This window comes from Salvelinus sp. IW2-2015, linkage group LG19 (assembly GCF_002910315.2).
Source record: "Salvelinus sp. IW2-2015 linkage group LG19, ASM291031v2, whole genome shotgun sequence".
NCBI lineage: Eukaryota > Metazoa > Chordata > Actinopteri > Salmoniformes > Salmonidae > Salvelinus > Salvelinus sp. IW2-2015.
The window spans coordinates 7,884,389-7,898,017 of NC_036859.1; the positions used below are offsets into that span (position 1 = coordinate 7,884,389).

General features: G+C 46.5%; 1 protein-coding gene across 1 annotated transcript; it reads right to left on the reverse strand.

Annotated features, from left to right (window-relative positions):
* Nucleotides 1–26: 26 nt before the first annotated feature.
* Nucleotides 27–12,201, reverse strand: LOC111978928 (electrogenic aspartate/glutamate antiporter SLC25A12, mitochondrial-like). The gene is made up of 16 exons (XM_024009176.2): nucleotides 12,066–12,201; nucleotides 10,721–10,836; nucleotides 6,489–6,628; nucleotides 6,120–6,266; nucleotides 5,867–6,005; nucleotides 5,514–5,607; nucleotides 5,345–5,429; nucleotides 5,182–5,266; nucleotides 4,848–5,006; nucleotides 4,396–4,448; nucleotides 4,166–4,246; nucleotides 3,880–4,020; nucleotides 3,637–3,775; nucleotides 3,376–3,534; nucleotides 3,209–3,299; nucleotides 27–3,105 (listed from the first exon to the last, which is right to left on the reverse strand). The coding sequence occupies exons 1-16, from the start codon at nucleotides 12,173–12,175 to the stop codon at nucleotides 2,865–2,867; spliced, it is 1,980 nt and encodes a 659-aa protein (XP_023864944.2). The 5' UTR covers nucleotides 12,176–12,201; the 3' UTR covers nucleotides 27–2,864.
* Between the last annotated feature and the right edge of the window lie 1,428 nt (nucleotides 12,202–13,629).

The window sequence follows — 13,629 nt, forward strand, 5'->3', positions numbered from 1 at the left end:
CATACACAAGGACAGCCATGTCCTCATACTTTAGCAAAATTTTTATTTATCCATGCGTTTATATCACATTCGGTTACACACATTTTTAAACATATTACATATTTCTGCAGATAACGTTACTAATATCCCCTACCATTAACATTACACCTAAACCCAAAAATAAAGCTTTTTAAATTAACTAAAACTATTCTTCACGGCAAGTTATGAACCAAAGTTTTTACTTTCTTTTGGTAATGTACCTGTCTCTTAATGTACCTGTCTCTTCGTTCTCCTTCCTGAAAGCATGAATAATGAAATCTTCCCACATACGAAGATGTGGACGCAAGCAGAGCCATAGATACAGTACCTCTGGAAAGTATTCAGACCCCTTGACTTCATCCACATTTTGTTACGTTACAGTATTATTCTAAAATGTTTTAAATAAATATAAATCCTCAGCAATCTACACAAGCAAAAACAGATTTAGATATTTTTGCAAAAATAAACAGAAATACCTTAATTAGTATTCAGACCCTTTCCTCAGACTCAAAATTGAGCTCAGGTGCATCCTGTTTCCATTGACCATCCTTGAGATGTTTCTACAACTTGATTGGAGTCCACCTGTGGTAAATTTAATTGATTGGACATAGTTTGGAAAGGCACACACCTGTYTATATAAGGTCCCACAGTTGACAGTGCGTGTCAGAGGAAAAAGCAAGCCATGAGGTCGAAGGAATTGTCCGTAGAGCGCCGAGACAGGATTATATCGAGGTACAGATCTGGGGAAAGAGTACCAAAAAGATGTCTGCAGCATTGAAGGTCCCCAAGAACACAGTGGCCTCCGTCATTCTTAAATGGAGGTTTGGAACCACCAAGACTTTTCCTAGAGCTGGCCGCCAGGCCAAACTGAGCAATTGGGGGGAGCAGATTCTCTGGTCTGATAAAACCAAAATTTAACTCTTTGGCCTGAATGCCAAGCACCACGTCTGGAGGAAACCTGTCAACATCCCTACGGTGAAGCATGGTGGCAGCATCATCCTGTTGGGATGTTTTTCAGTGACAGGGAGATTAGTCAGGATCGAGGGAAAGATGAACTGAGCAAAGTACAAAGAGATCCTTGATGAAAACCTGCTCCAGAGCCCTCAGGATCTCAGACTGGGTTAAAGGTTCACCATCCAACAGGACAACGACTCTAAGCACACAGCCAAGACGACGCAGAAGTGGCTTCGGGACAAGTCTCTGAATGTCCTTGAGTGGCCCAGCCAGAGCCCAGACTTGAACATCTCTGGAGAGACCTGAAAATAGCTGTGCAGCAACACTCCCCATCCAACCTGACAGAGCTTGAGGATCTGCAGAGAAAAATGGAAGAAACTCCAAATACAGATGTGCCAAGCTTGTAGCGTCATACCAAGAAGACTTGATGCTGTAGTCGCTGCCAAAGGTGCTTCAACAAAGTACTGAGTAAAGGGTCTGAATAGTTATGTAAATGTAATATTCCCATTAATAAATTAGCAAAAATGTATAAATTCGTTTTTGCTTTATCATTATGGGGTATTGTGTGTAGATTGGGGGACGACGACTATTTAATCAATTTTAGAATAAGGCTATAACATAAGGGGTCCACATTCTGTGGCACCGAAGGCACCACATTCTAGTTAACATTCCAACAAGACTTTTGTCAGAACATTGTCCATTATAATTCTGTTGGAGTTCACCAAACTCTGTATAGATATGGTGTGTATCTAATTACATTTTATGATAAAATGGATTACATTTTATCTGTATGACAAAGTCTAGTTTTCCACCAAAACTATTGGTTAGATTTTGCTTGGCCATTTTTGCTGTTCATTCTCCTTGAAATAAAATATTTTCAGGTGTGAAATTAAACTAAATTACTTATTTCAATAAAATACACAGAATGAATTTAAAATGCATTTAAGTTACTTAATCCTTTGCCCAGGATTCTCCTCAATAAACAGTTTGAAAAGGTCTGTACATCAGTAAGAGTGATTCTCAAGAGACGAAGGCCCAACGTAACTCCAACATTAGTCACGTTGCTTCTTAACGTTACCGCAACATTTGTCACCGAAACGTTTCGCTATCATGGGGTTGCTCTAACATTACCATAACACTGTTCTCCAATGTTACATTAATATTGCTCTAACATCAGTAATAATGTTCCTTTCCAGCTGTGTCACGTCTCTGTACAGCAGATCTACAATATGTACATTAACTTCCTGTGCAAGGCCCACTCAGTAAAGCCTTACACATGCCGTCCAATCAAATATCTCCCACACACTGTCCAATCATTGTAGCCCCCCCAAAAATGGATAATCAGTTATTCATGAGAAGAGAGGAGCCACCAGAGAGATGGAGGAATGGGAGCGAGAGAGCAAAGGAATAGAGAGAGAAGGCTCCTTTCAAACCAATGGTTTCATATGAAAAGCGGAATGGAAAGAAAAAGGAGAGGCGCATGTAGCCACTGGAGATACAACAGTAGTGTTCAGGTTAATGCCTGCTTCAACAATGGACCTACAGTCGGCTCTCCAGGACCAGGGTTAGAGCACTAGAGTAGACCCTGGGGTGTTTGTGTTTATAGCTGTGCACATGGCCCCTAGGAGTGTACGTGTGTGCATGTCGGTGTACATGGCCCCTAGGAGTGTACGTGTGTGCATGTCGGTGTACATGGCCCCTAGGAGTGTACCGTGTGTGATGTCGGTGTCCATGGCCCCTAGGAGTGTACGTGTGTGCATGTCGGTGTACATGGCCCCTAGGAGTGTACGTGTGTGCATTTCGGTGTACATGGCCCCTCAAAATGAGTGTGTTAATCCGTATGCATGTCTGTCTAAGTGCATAGCCCTTAGTGGAGGGGTGGTGGCAGGCAGTTAGAGGCCAGTCTTTAGGGGGGCGGCAGCCTTTTGAGGGTGGGCAGAAGAGGGGTCAACGGGGTCAGGGTGAATGGAGACCACTCCAGAGGACTTGAACTTGGGCAGGTGGAGGCCAAACTTGTTCTCCACGCCAGCGAAGGTGGCCGTGGCCAGACGGTAGCCTCCCACGTGGTCAGCACTGACCGGAGGAAGCTCAGAGATACGAGATTTAGGAGTGGGCTCAGCCCCTGCCGGACGACTGGATAAAGATAGAGGGAAATGAGACATTGGAGATTAACTAACAATGGTATCTTGGGTTATAACAGTGGGGAGTGTGTCTGTGTGCACGCGCGCGTACTCACTGTCCTCCGAAGTCCACATAAAACCACCTCTGTAGAAGCTCATAGGTCACCAGAGTTACTCCAAACTGAGGAGAGGATCGACACATACGAGCTGGGGGGAAGAGAGAGAGAGACAGTGAATTCCCATTTGTGTAGTCACTTTGACACACAACCACCAGAACACACACCTCCAGCTCCCTTCCACAGTGCTCCGAATCCCTCCTCCTGCGTGATTTTCCTGAAACAGTCCATGACTCCAGTGTAGGTGGTATGTCCCGCCCTCGCTGCTACCTGCAGGCGCGTCTTGATGACATCGGCAGGTGTCACCAGGGAGGCAGCAGGGACGCCTGGGAAATGGAGTCAGAAAGGCTGTCACTTGAGGCCATGACTGTTTTTGACAATCAAATCAAGTGGAATAGAAACTGAATAGGTCTGTGAAGCGCGTGTACCTCCGATGGCTCCAGAAGCTAGCAGCTGTAACGGGCCTAGTCGACCCTGCTCGTCGGCAAACTGAGCCTTGGTGTGGGCGTACACTGGGAAGAAGATGGCTGAGAAAGGGATGTCTCTCAATAAACATGCTTTAGCGCCCTACACACACGAGTAAATAAAATACATTACTTTCAATCAAAAGGCCTTTTGTTCACCAAAATACAAGAACAATGACACCAGACGTAATGGCCACACACGTCTACCTTGTAGAGGCCGAAAAAGCCAAGGTCTCGGATGACACTGAGGGCGCCAATTCTGGGTCCTGTTGTGATCTCTCCTGCCACCTGCAGTCTGATCTTGACTATCTCCAGCGGGTTCGTAAAGACCACCTGGGAAGCCCCTGCCTGCAAAGAGAGAGACATAAGGTGAAATGAGTGAGAAAGACATGGAGGGAGGCTACCACAGCTTCCCATTCAGGTAGAACAGAATGGGACGCATTTAGAGTTGGGAAGTTTGACAGGAACAGGTTTGGTCGTCGGTCATACTCACACAGGCTCCGGCCAGCACCTCAGCAGCGAAGGGAATGGTGTCGTCTTTACCAGTGAACTTATCTCTCACAAAGTCATTCATCTACAGGGAGAACAGAGAGAGAGGAGATCATCAGCAAATAAGTACTACAGAGAGAATAGTCAGACATGTCTTAAACAGAATACGTGTTGAGTTATCTTAAGGTGCACATCCATAGTGATTGGCTGAGTGGAGGGGGAGGAGTTACTCACCGTAAGTTTGATTGCCTTCTCTGGAGCCACGCCTATGAGCTGGGGAAGAAGACCTGCAGGGCAGCATGGGAGATTGAGTCCACATATGACATGAACCACATCTCATGACAACAACAGTTTCTTAAGGGAGGAGAAAAGAGTACGAGGATGAAGGAAAGGTGAGAATTAAAGAACAAAGGAAGAAGTGAATGGATGGAGGCCGGTTTAGTGATGCAGTGTGGGCGAGCCAACAATAAATGGCAGTCTTGCAGTTCTTTTTCCATCAACAGAAGAGCAAAATAGCAGGCAATATAAAAGTTAAAAAAAGAGGACCAGGAGAAAATAAAATAGGGACGGGAAGGATGGAAAGAGAGGTAAAGAGTAGAAGAGAAGGATGGGGAGGAAAACAGCAGCCAAGAGGGGAAGAAAAGCGAGAAGGAGAACAACCAAGAATGCACAATGTCCGTCCGTACCTCTGTAGAATCCAAAGAAGCCTTCGTAGCGCAGCACCTTCTTGGCACAGTCAAAGCTGTTCTTGTACATGAGCTCTCCTACGAACGTGCCTGTAATCCTCTGGTTCTGCATCCTGGTCTTCACCAGGTCTATCGGATACACTGCCGTGGCTCCCGTAGCTACACACACACACCTAAGTGGGCTATTGAAACTAGGCAAAACTTTTTTTTTAAACCAAGTAACTTTTTATTTGGGTGGGGGGGTGGATATATTCCATGAAAGTATTCCTTACCTCACACCACCCCCAGTCCCTTACCTCACCCCCAGTCCCTTACCTCACCCCCAGTCCCTTACCTCCAGCAATGGAGCCCAAGCTGAACCGGTAGGCCGACTCTGCGGCCTGCAGCAGCACGGACCTGGAACCATCACCCTGGCTCTGCTACACAGAGAGAGGAGAGTTTGACCCACACTCGCTCGCAGTTGCACACGCACACACACACAAATGCACGTCTCTTACCTGTTTCTGTAACTCGGCCAGGTGATAGGGCAGCGCTCCCTCCTCCAGCGGGGCTATCCTCTCAATGTCAGCAAAGTTCAGACGCCTGAGACAACACAGCGTCATTACCACAACACTCTGAACAGGTATGTATACAGTACGAGGCTTTTAGAGCAGTGAGCATGTTTACCCAGAGTGGGAGTGTAGGCCTGATAGCTGGTACAGGATGTCAATCTCCATGGGAGAGACCTGGCCAAACTTGTTCGCAGCAAGGGCAAACTCCTCTAGAGAGAGATGGGTTAATAGTCTGCATCACACACACTACAGAGAGATTGAGAGAGCTTGCCAATGCTCTCTACCAACATGACAGTTCCCCTGCTGGCAGCTAACAGACGACTGGCAAAGTGGGATCACACTACTCCTCTCACACGTCTGGAGCACTTCTGACCAGTGTGGCTGTGTCAGTACAGTGCATGCGTGTGTGTGTGTGTGTGTGGAAGGGTATACGTAAGGGCCTGTATAGGCAAGGTGCACGCATGTTACCTTTAGTGACCTGTGCGTCCTTGCGGGTCCCGGCCAGCGTGCTATAGATCTTGCGGATCAGCTCCATGTTGTTGAGCAGAGAGTTGAAGGCGTTGAAGTAGGAGAAGCTGACCATGTGAGAGGTGCTGCCCCCCGCAGCCTGGGAGGACAATCGCACAGAGGAAGGGGTTAGAACAGGGATGCCCTCTCCATTACTCCCCTGTCTGTAATCCCCTGTCTCTTATCCCACACACAATCATACACTCTCTCTTACCGAAACCAGGTTTTCCTCCACAAACAGTGTAAGCATGTGGTGTCGGATTGTGGCCATGATGTCACTGAAGTCCATGGCAGAGATGGTGCCGCTCTTGTTCTTGTCCTTCTGGGCAAAGGCCTGGCGTGCATGCTCCAACTGCAACTCCTGTAGGTAGAGAAGAGCGTGTGCAGTGCTTCCCCTGGGATACTTTTCAACAGTGGTGGCAAAGTTAACGTGGGGCGTGGTAGCGGGCGAGGCCACTGGCATAGTTTTAGATGCCCTCCTCTTGGCCGGAGACAAAAATGTGGCCGTTTTATAAAGCTACATTTCCTACACCGCGTGAGCGCCACGGAGCGTGTGTGTGCATGACTGAGTGTGTGTGAATACCTGTAGAAACTGGGTGAACTCGAGGTAGCCGAGGCATTTCTTGTGGTCGTGTCCAAAGTGCAGGCAGATGAACTCACAGTCCCAGTTAAAGGGGATGTGGTGGTGCACAGTGGTCTGGCTGAAGATGTCCCGCACATTCTCTGTTCAAGGGATGGACAGATCGAGAGAACCATAGAATTAGAATGAGCAGAATGGACATTCCCATTCAATGCAACGTTATGTGACGGGGAGGAACGGCGGCCATATTAGTTGTACCATTTTAAAACGTCTTCACATCATCTCACACTTTCTTTCTGTGCATCTGTGAACACCGGGACAATATCGGTTCTGCTCATTCTATGACAGACCAGCATTAACCTATATTCAGACATCAGATTAAAACAGTGGCCTTCAGGCTGAGTGACTGTACTAACAAACCATAATTGGTTCCCTTTAATTAAAATCAAATCAAATCAAATCAAATTGTATTAGTCACATACACATGGTTAGCAGATGTTAATGCGAGTGTAGCGAAATGCTTGTGCTTCTAGTTCCGACAATGCAGTAATAACCAACAAGTAATCTAACCTAACAATTCCACAACTACTACCTTATACACACACACAAGTGTAAAGGGATAAAGAATATGTACATAAAGATATATGAATGAGTGGTGGTACAGAACGGCATGGCAAGATGCAGTAGATGGTATAGAGTACGGTATATACATATTTGAGATGAGTACTGTAGGGTATGTAAACATAAAGTGGCATAGTTAAAGTGGCTAGTGGTACATGTATTACATAAAGATGGCAAGATGCAGTAGATGATATAGAGTACAGTATATACATATGAGATGGGTAATGTAGGGTATGTAAACATTATATTAAGTGGCATTGTTTAAAGTGGCTAGTGGTACATTTTTACATAATTTCCATCAATTCCCATTTTTAAAGTGGCTGGAGTTGAGTCAGATTGTGGCAGCGGCCGCTAAATGTTAGTGGTGGCTGTTTAACAGTCTGATGGCCTTGAGATAGAAGCTGTTTTTCAGTCTCTCGTGGTCCCTGCTTTGATGCACCTGTACTGACCTCGCCTTCTGGATGATAGCGGGGTGAACAGGCAGTGGCTTGGGTGGTTGTTGTCCTTGATGATCTTTATGGCCTTCCTGTGACATCGGGTGGTGTAGGTGTCCTGGAGGGCAGGTAGTTTGCCCCGGTGATGCGTTCTGCAGACCTCACTACCCTCTGGAGAGCCTTACGGTTGTGGGCGGAGCAGTTGCCGTACCAGGCGGTGATACAGCCCGACAGGATGCTCTCGATTGTGCATCTGTAGAAAGTTTGTGAGTGCTTTTGGTGACAAGCCGAATTTCTTCAGCCTCCTGAGGTTGAAGAGGCGCTGCTGCGCCTTCTTCACAACGCTGTCTGTGTGGGTGGACCAATTCAGTTTGTCCGTGATGTGTACACCGAGGAACTTAAAACTTTCCACCTTCTCCACTACTGACCCGTCGATGTGGATAGGGGGGTGCTCCCTCTGCTGTTTCCTGAAGTCCACAATCATCTCCTTTGTATTGTTGACGTTGAGTGTGAGGTTATTTTTCCTGACACCACACTCCGAGGGCCCTCACCTCCTCCCTGTAGGCCGTCTCGTCGTTGTTGGTAATCAAGCCTACCACTGTAGTGTCATCCGCAAACTTGATGATTGAGTTGGAGGCGTGCATGGCCACGCAGTCGTGGGTGAACAGGGAGTACAGGAGAGGCTCAGAACGCACCCTTGTGGGGCCCCAGTGTTGAGGATCAGCGGGGTGGAGATGTGTTACCTACCCTCACCACCTGGGGCGGCCCGTCAGGAAGTCCAGGACCCAGTTGCACAGGGCGGGTCGAGACCAGGGTCTCGAGCTTGATGACGAGTTTGGAGGGTACTATGGTGTTAAATGCTGAGCTGTAATCGATGAACAGCATTCTCACATGGGTATTCCTCTTGTCCAGATGGGTTAGGGCAGTGTGCAGTGTGGTTGCGATTGCGTCGTCTGTGGACCTATTGGGTCGGTAAGCAAATTGAGTGGGTCTAGGGTGTCCGGTAGGGTGGAGGTGATATGGTCCTTGACTAGTCTCTCAAAGCACTTCATGATGACGGAAGTGAGTGCTACGGGGCGGTAGTCGTGTTAGCTCAGTTACTTAGCTTTCTTGGGAACAGGACAATGGTGGCCCTCTTGAAGCACGTGGGAACAGCAGACTGGGATAAGGATTGATTGAATATGTCCGTAAACACACCAGCCAGCTGGTCTGCCGCATGCTCTGAGGACGCGGCTGGGAATGCCGTCTGGGCCTGCAGCCTTGCGAGGGTTAACACGTTTAAATGTTTTACTCACCTCGCTGCAGTGAAGGAGAGCCCGCAGGTTTTGGTAGGGGGCCGTGTCAGTGGCACTGTATTGTCCTCAAAGCGGGCAAAAAAGTTTTTAGCCTGTCTGGGAGCAAGACATCCTGGTCCGCGACGGGCTGGTTTTCTTTTTGTAATCCGTGATTGACTGTAGACCCTGCCACATACCTCTTGTGTCTGAGCTGTTGAATTGCGACTCGATTTTGCTCTGTACTGGGACTTAGCCTGTTTGATTGCCTTGCGGAGAGAATAGCTACACTGTTTGTATTCGGTCATGCTTCCGTCACCTTGCCCTGGTTAAAAGCAGTGGTTCGCGCTTTCAGTTTCACGCGAATGCTGCCGTCAATCCACGGTTTCTGGTTTGGGAATGTTTTAATCGTTGCTGTGGTACGACATCGTCAATGCACCTTCCTAATGAACTCGCTCACCGAATCAGCATATTCGTCAATATTGTTGTTGGACGCAATGCGGAACATATTCCAATCCGCGTGATCGAAGCAGTCTTGAAGCGTGGATTTCAGATTGGTCGGACCAGCGTTGAACAGACCTGAGCGCGGGAGCTTGTTGTTTGAGTTTCTGTTTGTAGGCTGGAATCAACAAAATGGAGTCGTGGTCAGCTTTTCCGAAAGGGGGGCGGGGGAGGGCCTTATATGCGTCGCGGAATTAGTATAAACAATGATCTAGGGTTTTTCCAGCCCTGGTAGCACAATCGATATGCTGATAGAATTTAGGGAGTTTTGTTTTTAGATTAGCCTTGTTAAAATCCCAGCTACGATGAATGCAGCCTCAGGTGTGTGGTTTCCAGTTTACAAAGAGTCAGATAAAGTTCGTTCGGGCCATCGATGTGTCTGCTTGGGGGGAATATATACGGCTGTGATTATGATGAAGAGAATTCCTTGGTAGATAATGCGCGTCGACATTTGATTGTGAGGAGTTCTAGATCAGGTGAACAGAATGACTTGAGTTCCTGTGTGTTGTTATGATGATCACACCACGTCTCGTTAATCATAAGGCATACCCCCCGCCCTCTTCTTACCGGAAAGATGTTTGTTTCTGTCGGCGCGATGCATGAAGAAACCAGCTGGCTGCACCGACTCCGTTAGCGTCTCTTGAGTTAGCCATGTTTCCGTGAAGCAGAGCACGTTGCAATCCCTGATGTCTCTCTGGAATGCTACCCGTGCTCGGATTTCGTCAACCTTATTGTCAAGAGACTGGACATTGGCGAGTAGTATGCTAGGGAGTGGAGCGCGATGTGCCGTCTCCGAAGCCTGACCACGAGACCGCCTCGTTTGCCCCTTTTTCGGCGTCGCACAGGGTCGCCGGCTGGATCAGATCCATTGTATTGGGTGGAAGGCAAAACACTGGATCCGTTTCGGGAAACGTCATATTCCTGGTAGGAACGATGATGAGTTGACGTTAATCGTATATTCAGTAGTTCCTCCCGACTGTATGTAATGAAACCTAAGATTACCTGGGGTACCGATGTAAGAAATAACACATGAAAAAACAAAATACTGCATATTTTCCAAGGAACGCGAAGCGAGGCGGCCATCTCTTTTCGGCGCCGGAAGTCTCCTGCCATGTGCGAGAGCACACGCACTAAAAAGTGTGTTTGAATGTGTGTGTGTGTATATATAAGAGAGCGTATTAGTGTGCCAAGTCTCAAAGCATAATCCTATTTAAAAAAAAAAAAAGAATAATAAAGATTCTCTGATACTGGTCTACTTTTTAGCCAGTAGTTCTGAAAGAAGCTCTCACGAGCTAAAAGTTGTCCCCGAAAATTGCGTACTACGTCACATACGTGCATTCTTTTGGGGTCTGGAAACAGTTGAAAGCAGGTATCGCCACCGCCCCAACACACACAGTCATGTACGTACCAAAGGAGATGTCTCCAGTGCCGGTCTTGTTAAACAACTGGAAGACTACGATAAAGAGAGCATCCGGAACACACAGCACCGACTCAAACGCCAAGAACTCCTGGAATGAGATCAGCCTGTGTGTGTGTGTGTGTGTGTGTGTGTGTGTGTGGAGAGAGAGAGAGAGGCAAAGTTAAAACAGTACACGCAATGCCATGAAGGACACAGCTTCAGATACAGATCCAATCAGAGGGAGAAAGGTTCAGCTTTTACTGAAACGTCATAAAATGTCAGCAATGATGTAGGGAGAAATTAGGCCATGCACTATTTCTTCAAATGACTCCATGCATTTCAAATGGTGTAAACCAATTGTAATGGATTTCAGGTCATTTCTCTAGACTGAAGTGAAAAGTAAAAGACTCATTGGCGATTCGCTGCTTGTAGGTTGTTACTTTTAAACAGTGCTGAATGATAGACGTGTGCTTCATCCCCCTGCAAGACGCACACACACACACACACACACACACACACACACACACTTTTATCCATTACACGACTGACCTAGGTTACAACTTGTTGACCCTTGTAGCTAAACAAGGAGTGAAACTTCACTTAGTATTTTTACTGTTTACATTTTTTTATTTAACCTTTATTTAGCTAGGCAAGTCAGTTAAGAACAAATTCTTATTTACAACGATGGCAGGTAACCCACTGTTCCCCGGTAGGCCTTGTTCAGGGGCAGAACGACAGATTTTACCAGATTTTTACCTTGTCAGCTCGGGAATACGATCCAGCAACCTTTTGGTTACTGGCCCAATGCCCTAACCACTAGGCTACCTGCCACTCAAAAGATTAGTTCCCTGACCAGGAATCGAACCTGGGCTGCGGCGGTGAGAGCGCCGAATCCTAACCATTAGAAAAGGCACACCTGTTACTTTGAGACATTTGACTTTGAAGGAGTAAATGTTTTCAGAATCATGAACTATTTAAGTCTATCTCATAAGAGTGGATTAAGTGCATTGAAAGGGCTTGTGCAGTGTGTCTGTGTATAATCTAATCTATGAGCACCCATTAAGGCAGCTTCTGTTCTTAGACCAAATAACATCGTAATTAACTGATCCAAGCATCACCATTGTGTGTGGGTATGAGACCGCTATCATTCCCTACTGCAGGAGCCTTCTGCACAATGAAAACAATCTCCCATGGTTGATGTGGAGAGGGAGCACGACAGGATACAAATAGAATGAGGGAGACAGAAGGCTAAGCATAATCAACTGTTAACCATGTACTTGGTGGAGACAGGATAAGGGAGAGAGAAAGATAGCGAAAGAGACGGATGAGAGGGTTAACGTAGGCAGCTCTTCACCCGTCCTTGGTTGTGTCGGCTACACCGGCGATGAGCTGGACAGTTTTGGGGTTGTGGTGGATCTGTGTGTGCAGGCCCAGGTACTTCTGCACAAAGTCCTCCGGGGTCATCAACTTCTCGCCATCTCACAACACTGGCATGCCTGGGGGGGGGGGGGGGGGGGGGGGTGGGGGGGGGACGACAGAAATAGACACAGCGTCACTTTGGGTTTCCTGCTAAACACTGACATACTGTGGTGGATTAAGACAGAAAGGGTCCTTGACTTTAACCATCACACTGGCATGCTAAAGTGGTTGAGTGTGATGAGGTAATGTGGCATTGATTTTGTTACGGCAGTGAATAACTGAAATATGTACAAAAAAGCCATGAACAATCAATAACATAGGCTATCACTCTAAATATAACAACAACAAAAAGTAATTATGAATGACTTGTTCTGCTGCCAGCTCACGGTGGTTTATTATGTATAAAGGATTCCGTGTCCCTTAGACAAGGAATTTTGCATAATAATAATAAAAATTAAAAAAACATCTCTTTATGTAACCTCTCCAACACCTCGAGAGCCATCTTTAGACGTTTGTGTAAAGCCCACCTGTCTTCACCAGCTTTGTTACCCCACACGAGGCACTGACTGCTTTCAAAAGAGCGAGGGCGTGTCGTTCAAGCACATGAAACTACAGTGCACAACAGAGAATACACTATAGAAGAGGCTTCGCTCAGGTTCCCGCTCAGAACCTTCAGCATGGACCTCACTGTATAGCCTAATGTACAGTCTGCTGCCCCGCACTCATCTTGCAAGGTGAGACATACAGTTTGGACACACCTACCTCATTCCAGGGTACATTGTAGAATAATAGTGAAGACATCAAAACTACAAAATAACACAGATGGAATCATGGAGTAACCAAAAAAAAGTGTTTGACAAATTAAAATTATATTTGAAATTCTTCAAAGTAGCCACCCTTTGCCTTGACAGCTTTTGCACACGCTTGGCATTCTCAAGCCTGCTTCATGAGGTAGTCACCTGGAATGCATTTCAATTAACAGGTGTGCCTTGTTAAATGTTAATTTGTGGAATTAATGCATTTGAGCTAATCAGTTGTGGTATACAGAAGAACAGCTCAAATAAGCAAAGAGAAACAACAGTCCATCATTACTTTAAGACATGAAGGTCAGTAAATCCAGAAAATGTCAAGAACTTTGAAAGTGTCTTCAAGTGCAGTCGCAAAAACCATCAAGCGCTTGGATGAAACTGGCTCTCATGAGGACTGCCACAGGCAAGGAAGTTACCTCTGCTGCAGAGGATGTTCATTAGAGTTAACTGCACCTCAGCAGCCAAAATAAATGCTTCACAGAGTTCAAGTAACAGACATCAACTGTTCAGAGGAGACTGCGCGAATCAGGCCTTCATGATCAAATTGCTGCAAAGAAACCACTACTAAAGTACATCAATAAGAATAGACTTGCTTGGGCCAGGAAACACGAACAATGGACATTAGACCTGTGGAAATCAGTTCTTTGGTCTGATGTGTCCAAATTTGAGATATTTGGTTACAACCACTGT

Excerpts from the sequence above, each read along its gene's own strand:
- LOC111978928 (XM_024009176.2), bottom strand. The coding sequence starts at position 12,175 with ATGACCCCGGAGGACTTTGTGCAGAAGTACCTGGGCCTGCACACACAG. Across the intron at positions 5,267-5,344 it reads TGGCCGAGTTACAGAAACAG|CAGAGCCAGGGTGATGGTTC; the intron begins GTAAGAGACGTG and ends CTCTCTGTGTAG. Across the intron at positions 3,300-3,375 it reads ACTGTGGAAGGGAGCTGGAG|CTCGTATGTGTCGATCCTCT; the intron begins GTGTGTGTTCTG and ends TCTTCCCCCCAG.